This window comes from Heloderma suspectum, chromosome 4, assembly GCF_057233095.1.
Source record: "Heloderma suspectum isolate Gila_16-S chromosome 4, 16-S_ref, whole genome shotgun sequence".
Lineage (NCBI taxonomy): Eukaryota > Metazoa > Chordata > Lepidosauria > Squamata > Helodermatidae > Heloderma > Heloderma suspectum.
The window spans coordinates 231,497,537-231,506,251 of NC_139461.1; the positions used below are offsets into that span (position 1 = coordinate 231,497,537).

The 8,715-nt window shown below is 43.5% G+C and overlaps 1 protein-coding gene across 1 annotated transcript in view; it reads left to right on the forward strand.

The window, feature by feature from the left end:
- Positions 1-7,927, forward strand: part of TAL1 (TAL bHLH transcription factor 1, erythroid differentiation factor) — a 31,334-nt gene extending 23,407 nt beyond the window's left edge. The window contains exon 4 of the mRNA XM_084852574.1: positions 437-7,927. Within this exon, the coding sequence (XP_084708700.1) occupies positions 437-855 (419 nt within the window). The 3' untranslated portion in view covers positions 856-7,927. The remainder of the gene's footprint in view (positions 1-436) is intronic.
- Positions 7,928-8,715: the final 788 nt, after the last annotated feature.

Consider the following 8,715-nt stretch of genomic DNA (forward strand, 5'->3'; position numbering starts at 1 on the left):
AAGATATTTACAGTTTGTATGCCACTTTTTTTTTTAAACGAGCCATTTGATTCAGAGCTTTTCTACATGTTAATTTGCTGTATCTATTTTTGGTTTCGTCACAGAATTGAGATGTGAGCATTACACAAAGAGCATTTCCTTAACTGCTTTTTCACTGCATAACCTTTAGGTGGCACTGTGGTATAGTGGAATAGTGTAAATATTGTATTTTCTTTTGCATTCACAATTAAATGTAGCATTGCCCTTGCTCTAAAAAAACTCACCGAAAGTGCTGGTTAGACACAGAAGCAAAATGGGAGGGTCATGACATCATCTAAAGAACCCATAAACAACCATGAGTAAGGAATGACCACATGATAAATGCCTTGTGTAGAAAAGCCCTCAGTGTCTCTATATAAATATATATAATTTCCTGAGCATTTCTTTTCATTTTTAGGTCCGCATACAAAGGTGGTCCGTCGAATATTTACAAATAGCCGCGAGAGGTGGAGGCAGCAGAACGTCAATGGGGCATTTGCTGAGCTCCGGAAGCTCATTCCAACTCACCCACCTGACAAAAAGCTGAGCAAGAACGAAATCTTACGTCTGGCTATGAAATACATCAATTTCTTGGCCAAGCTGCTCAATGACCAGGAAGAAGAAGGGAACCAAAGGGGTAAAGTCAGCAAAGATACTGGCATAGTGCAAGAAGACCTTCTTCAGGACCTGTTGTCCCCAAACTCGAGCTGTGGAAGCTCATTAGATGGAGCAGGAAGCCCAGACAGTTTCACAGAAGAGCACGAGACATTAGATCCTAAGCACACAAGAGGTCTCCACCATTCCATTCTTCCCATAGAAAGCAATGCACAGCGATGATGAACCTACAAAGAGGTGCAGGCAAGCCTGTGAATACCTGGTATTTGGAATTTATGCATGTCCTCCCCCTCCTCCTCCTCATCTAGAAAGAAAGAAAGAAAGAAAGAAATGGGTACTTCATAAGTTCTCCTTTCAACCTGAAGAAGTTGAGAAAGGACAGGAATGAATAGCAGGATGAGAAAGACTAGCCGGATAACATCAAGTGCATCTTTATTGCTTAGGTCACTGGTGAAAGGTTGCCTTGCCATCACTGTGCCCCTTAACATTGGAGGGATATAAAATGCAGGCAGCTTTTCTTGCCTTCTTACAAGGTTTACAAAAGATCAGACGGCTACTCCACCCTTCTGCAGATTGCTGATGTGTCACCCACCCTCCTTTCAGCCATTCAAACCCAAGCATCTTCCATAATGTGTTTACATACGTGGTGAGAGAAGCCCTTAAAAATCCTTCATGCAGCGTGGTGGTTTTTTCTCCAGTTCACTTTGAGGAAATTTATGCAACTTGTCTGCCTTCACTCAAGAGCGTTGCCTTTTTAAGGAAGAAAGGAAATACCCCTTGCGAAGGAACAGTTGACTTTGTGTTGTGGGTTTGTTTGGTTCCCCCCCCCCCCGCTCCTCGTCCTCCTCCTCTCCTTCTTTTTTTATTATAAATCTAGCCCAACTTTGGATTGTTTGAGGTCTTGTATTTATGATGTGGAATTCTTTTTGTTTAATTCCAACATGCAGTATCTGCTGAACTAAAAAGGTACCCCAGTGGGGGGTTTGTATCTCAACTTCTGACACCTCATCACAGTGATGTTTTCTTCTGACAAGGGTGAGCAACAGTGTTTTCTTGGAGTTGTCTTCTTGGGATCCCCCTGCTTTTATTTTTCCTGAGACAAGTGCGATGAGAAATTGTGTGTGCGTGCGTGTATATTTATATAGAAAACTGGTATATAAACAGTGTTTCAGTTATGCACTTTGACTTGTTTGGATCTGCTTATGTAAAAGATATGGGGCACAATCTACCAGGAACTTCTCCTGCATGAGATCCATGGAAATAAGTGGAGGTTGTACAAGAGCACATCCATGTTTATGGCTGGTGCCATCAGTCAGCAAAGTTGGGTACTTACTGCATCCAAGAGGCTGGCAAACAGAGGTGTAGTCAAGGCAGGGCTCACAGGGATGCAGTGTCGGTGCTTTTTTTATTAGCAGAGATGCTGACGTCCTCTGCCGCCCCCCTCAGACTCCCCTTTCCCTCTGAGCTTAGCTACAATTCCCACAGTAGTGTGTGGGGGGTGAATTTTCCCAGCAACAATATATTGTTCCCTGTTGTAATGCAAAGTATGTTGGGATGGCTTGGCCTTGAGCCTCGTGTGGCACAGAGTGGTAGGCGGCAGTACTGGAACCGAAACTCTCCCCACGACCTGAGTTCGATCCCAGAGGAAGCCGGGTCCCAGGTAGCCGGCTCAGGTTGACTCAGCCTTCCATCCTTCCGGGGTCGGTAAAATGAGTACCCAGCTTGCTGGGGGAAAGGTAGTCACGATTGGGGAAGGCAATGGCAAACCACCCCACTATAGTCTGCCATGAAAACGCCAGCGCAAGCGGCATCCCTCTAGGGGTCAGCAATGACCTGGTCAGCAATGACCTGGTGCTTGCACAGGAGGAACCTTTCCCTTTTCCTGGCCTTGAATGAGAAATTAAGACCCATTCACTTTACAAAAGACCTCCTCCTAGCAGAGATGAAAACTACTAGAACTGTTTTGTTGATATGGATCAACACAGCTGCCTGGATTTTAGGACGTTCCTTGGAAGCATATCATGAGGAGCGCCTGCACTTCAAAATTTCCCACTACAACACTGCTGGCCAATGGCCAACAGTACTCTGTGCCAGGCAGTCCAGGGCTGTATAGAGGAGAAGCCCCAGAGGATCATGCTTGTGGGAAGCTGCATGCAATCCAAGCTAACTTGCATTTGGCTGTGCGATATAGCCCTGCGATTGTGTGTTTCCTGTAGCAGGTACCCTCTGCCCACGGCTGTTTTCTATATGCCGCTTCACCTGGTCAAGCTCAGACACTGGATCCAACGTTTTTGCCATTGTGAGGTCGCAATTCACAAGCCACTATACTCCTCACAGTCTCATTGAAGCTCCATTGACATCTATGATACCATTTCAGGATTAGTATGAGTTTGGGGGGTTACAGCCAACACTTGTTTGTATAGAGATTGCAGAATCAGGAAAACTTTACAATTCTCACGGCCACTTTACCCAGTCCATTTGTTTTAGGTGTGCACCTGAGATCGAAGTGTCTCAGATCTCAGATTTAAATGTACACCTAAAAATTTAAAGTGTGAATGTGTTAAGCAACATATTTCCAAATGTATGTATCACTCAAGCCTACACGTTGGGGACCCCTAATTGTCTGAGGCTCCCAGGTTTGCCGCTGTGCTATCTGTTCTGTGTAGCTACAGAGGTTTTACAGGTTCAAGACATGATTCAGAATCCTGTGCATGCATCCATTATTGGCTCCGAAGGACACAGCTTTGCAAACATATGGAAGATTTTCCTCTCCTGGATTACAGCCCTAGTCTTGCTTTTTCTTTCCTTTATTTTTTTAATTAAGAAAAATTGTTTGGGCATCCAAACAGCTTCATAGTAGGGTGTTGTTTTAAAAATAATAATGCTGACCATGTCTGATTTTTATGTGTGGGGGTTGTGTTCAAGTTAAACTATTTTCCTTTTGGGCAAACAGCTATGAAAGAGAGAGAGAAGAAGTGTGTGTGTGTGTGTGTGTGAGAGAGAGAGAGAGAGAGAGAGAGAAATTAATTTCCCACATTCATGCAGTGGTCCTATAAACATCCAAAGTTATGTGGAGAGTTTGCTGTGGAAGAAATGGTTTGTTGTCTGCTGCTTTTAAATGTCTCCCTTCAAACATTTTTTTTATTAGTAGGAAGCAATGACAGAAAAATCCATAGACAGGAAATGGAATTTGAAGGTCAGGTTAAATTAATTGCAAAGCACTAAAGAGTGGTTTTTAAGCTGCAAGCCTAAACACATTTCCTAGGGGTTCTGTGCAGCCACCACAGTTAGTCCAAGTCTTGGATGTTTTCGCCCAGCCCTAGTTGTGCTTTCTTGTTTTTCTGTCTTTACTCTTTACAGGCAAATGGGAAGTTGGATGCACTTCCCTCCAGTCCTTTGGCCAAGGAAAGCTATGACATAGATAGGGTGGCCCATCCCTAAATAAAGGGTAAGATTGGCTTTGATAGAACTGCCAGCAATATGTATGGGAGAAGGAGAAATGCATTTCTGCACAAGGTCTGCAGTGGATTTATAATGCTGCCGCTCTTTTTTTGGCATCAAAAAAGTTAAGAACTCCTAGTGTAGTAGACAGCAGTTCCCTGGGAATGGTATGACAAGCATATACCTGGCCAGCCTGTAGAGCAGGGATAGGGTATCTGTAGATCTCCAGATGTTCATGAACTACAATTCCCATCATCCCTCACCATTGGCAATGCTGGCTGGTGCTGATGGGAGTTGCAGTCCAACACATCTGGAGGACCACATGTTCCACATCCCTGCTGCTGAGGAAACAGGTGCCTCAGGCACTCCTCTCCATTGAGTGATGCTTTAACTTAGCAGCCATAATTACTGTAATGGTAATAAAATGTTCAGAACTGGGATGGGAAGAAAGGAGATCAGGATCTCCAGGTAGAACTCCAGATAATTTGCAGTACATCAGCAAGGGGTATTGGGGGGGGTGTCTCCCAATAGTTTAACAGTGGTAACAGCAACGTGGCTCCCTGCCACCCAAATTAGGGTGTTGAAATCCCTGATCTGTACTGACTTAGATGTAGAGCTGTACTTTTATATGCAGGCTATCCCATTGTATGGCGAAGTACAGTATATTATTGGTTCACCTGAGCTGCCATTGTGCAGTTGGCTTTGGGCTTTAGCAAAAAACAAAAGAGGTCCCATGAGCCTGAACTCTGCCCATGTCTGGTCCAGATGATTCACCTGGGCAACCACTGTCACGTTAGTGGTAATCTAAGGGCTACTCTACACCTGTATGTTCTAAGTGGGCCTGATCCAGAGATTGTCACCCAGAACCTATTGATGGATCAGGCTGAGTGACATTACTGCTCAATTACATGCAGTGTTCTAATTCAGAATACTTATGAAAATCTCTAAACTTACTACACACACAAAAAAGAACCCCTTCCGAAATGCCCAGTTTGTAATAAAGTCATCATAGACTTGCACACCTTCTCTAACTTGAAACATAGTTTTGTCAATTTAATCATGAGGGCGATATGTGAAATTCTGCAGTTACTAATTGGACATCATCAGCATGTGAGTAAGCATCCATAGGATCTTGCTGCATGTCTGTTTATTCCATGATACCCTTCAATTTTCCCAAAAGAACAACTGTAGGATCACAAGAGCTATCATATATCCTTGGTTTTTAAAATTCTTTCCCCTATCTTTCTAATATGGCCATCTTATATGAAAGCAACTAACCATATATTTTCCACCAATACAGTAACTAATGTGGTACCCAGGTGCTTCTAGATGAAGGGCTCCTAGCGCTACCAATCAAAACACTGTGTAGCTTTTCTTCCTTACTGTTTGTGTGTGTGTGTGTAGAAAGAAAAAAGACAGAAGAGCGGAGGGAAGACACAGGAGGGTTGAAGATGGACCCTCCATAAAATTCCATGAATGAGGCACGGCAATTGCATGACAAAAGCCTCATCTGGAAGCATTGCCTGTCTCCGACAAATGCTTCCTCACTTGAAAATTAGATCCAGATTTTAGGTGAGATTTAAATCTGAATTGTTCCACATTTATACAAGCTATTTCATCTATACCATCCACAAAGCTGAATTCTCTCATGTGATATATTTTGGTATGGGGGGGGGAACAGTTGTTTGATTGATAGCCTTTCACATTCTTTAACTTATTATCAACATAATGGTACAACAAAGTATGGTTATTTCAGTTTGTGCTTGGTTAGATTTCCACTTTATATCCCAGATGGATCAACTAGGAATAAATCCCAACTTCTGGTCTCTTCCCACACTCACTTGTGCCCATTAATGTCACCCTCCATACTTCTTTTCTCACAGAAGGGTATGCTAACATGTGTTGAGAAGTATTTTATATAGAGAGGTATTTTTGGTTGAAAATGCTACTTTTCAAAGACCTTGCTTCTGATAGGGCCCACCTGGTCTGCTTGATTTATTTAGAATTGGCTTCACCCATATGCCTGCCCATGTGTCTTGGGAAAGATTAACCTAGATTTAATAAAGTACAAAAGACCCCCACTCCTTCCACTTTAGAGTTAAATTCATCAACTGATCTTATTTGATTGCCAGATCCCATGGGGATATTCTGATTTCACAAGATCATAGGCAAAAAATAGTACTTGGCATGAGGGAGGAGTTCTATAATCTAGTTCCACATCTTGCACTCTCAAAATAATTTCCGCACACCTCATGACCAACCCTTATGCTTGGTTAATGCTTGGTTGCTTCAGGCTAGTTACCCCTTCTGTAACCACAGACACAAACACACATCCCTCCTCCATATGCACCAATTCAAGGCAGTCACTTAGGAAAAATAAATGTGAAGCAGCTCCACAAAGTTGTTCAAGCAGAGCAGCCTTCCTCAATCTGGCCCCCTCCAGATGTTTTGTACTACAACTCCCATTATCCCCAACCATGGGTCATGCTGGCTGGGGCTGATGGACATCATAGTCTAAACCATCTGGGAGAAGCTTGGGGAAGGCTTGGTTAGAGAGCTGGACTATATTAGTAGACTGTATTAAAGAGGTTCAGTGGTGCAGCTAAGTAATTTTAGACTCTGGACTTAATGGTCTTACAGGGGAGGGGGACTTGAGACAGGAATGTAGATTCCTTCAAAAAGTGGAAAGCTGGTCCTGCTGCATTTGGAGGCCCTCTTGCTCATTCTGCTGAAAAGAGCCTGGGACGTCTGTTCCAAAGTCCTGCCCTAACAGCACCACTGCTTTCAGACCTTATACTATCCTGCCAAAGGAGCTCTGTGAGCAGCTTTGCATTTCATATGAATGCAAACCTGGATATGCAGTGTTCGTTTCGCCTGTTCTCCTATGCAGGTATGATAGGATATAATAGGATATGAGTATAGATCAGCCTCCTCCAATCTGGTGCTGTCAAGAAGTGCTGGACTGCATGGCCTATCATTCCCAGCCAGCATGGCCAGGAACTTCCATCATTCTCAGCCAGCATAGCCATTGGCCATGCTGGCTGGGAATGATGGGACTTGCAGTCCAACACAGCTGGAAGGCACCAGGTTGGGGAAAGCTTGTAGAGACCTTTAACAACATTTGGCCTTCTGAATTAGGTGGTAGCTCACACTATGGACGACTGCACGAGTACAAAACTACCATGAATCTCCCACCAAAATGCCTCTCCAGCAGCTGACCTGACCTGGTTAAGCACACCAATCTGTGTAGTACCGGTTCGATGGGGGAGGATTTATGGATCAATGAAAGGCTGTTTTACATCATCTCTCTGTGTATGTAATGGCTGGTGCAGCCTGGGAGGTGGGGAGAATAACATTAAAAATCTAGACAATTTCTACACACACAGACACACACACTTCCCCTATTTTAATCCATACGAGAGAATGGTACAATCCATATTCTTTTCCAGCAACACAGCCTGTTTGTAGTCTCCTAGCACAGGTGTACCTGGGGTCTGTTGATGTGTACTTTAAGTCGTGATTTGGATGGTACATCTCTACTTTCCCATCATGCTGCCTCTCTTGCCTGCTCTGTGTCTTGGTGTATATCACACCCTCAAATGTTTAGGTTCTGAAGAAGCAGCACTCTTGGTCAGTGTTGTACTGTTTGATGGATTCATTTTTTGGCGCCTTTTTTCTGCATTTTACAGCAGAATGGAGTTAAGTAACCAGAACTGGTACCTTTTTATTCTTATTACCTTTGTAAAGCCCACAAGGTGATGTGCTCTTTAGAAAACACATTTGTTGTAATGTGTATGTATATATAAATAAATATATATATATAATGACTATATTGAGGATATTTCTAAATAAAGGTTTACAAATCAACTGAGTCTCCCGTCACATCTTCTTTTGTCAAAGGTGACTGTACTAAAGGAGGTTTATGGAGCCTCTGGTAGGATGCCGTGTCTGACGTGGGGGGTGGCGGGGGGCCCTGAATTCTGGCTAGGTGGTTCGCAAGTTGTACAGCCTTGTATAACCTTGAGTAGGTGGGTGGCAGTGCAAAGCCAGGGTTTATACATCTAAGGGTTCAATCCTATGCACGTTTAGGCAAAAATATGTCCTGCAACTCCCAGCATCTCCCAGCTAGCCATGCTTTAGACAGCCATTTTTCTGTCTAAACATGCATAGGATTGCACCCTAAGTTTTCTTATTTATTTTATTTAACTTAAATCACATATAAAAGTGCACGTATATTAGTGGACTACAGGCAGCAGCTTCCAGCTCTTACTATTGCTGTAATCCTACACCCACTTACCTGGGAGTAAGCCCCGTTGTTGTTGTTGTTGTTATTATCCTGCTTTTCCTCCAAGTGACCCAAGGTGGTGTACATGATCCTCCTCTCCATTTATCCTCACAACAACCCTGTGAGGTAGGTTAGACTGAGAGTCTGTGACTGGCCCAAAGTGAGCTTCATGGCAGAGTGGGGACTAGAAGCAAGGTCTCCTTAGTGTCCAAGGAGGCTGAAGCTTACATAGGAGAACTCATTAAAAATTGAGTCCTAGTCCAACACTCTAACCACTACACCACACTGGCTCTCCATTGAACTCAGTAGGACTTACTTCCAAGTCAACATATATAGAATGGCACTCAAGTAAGCAT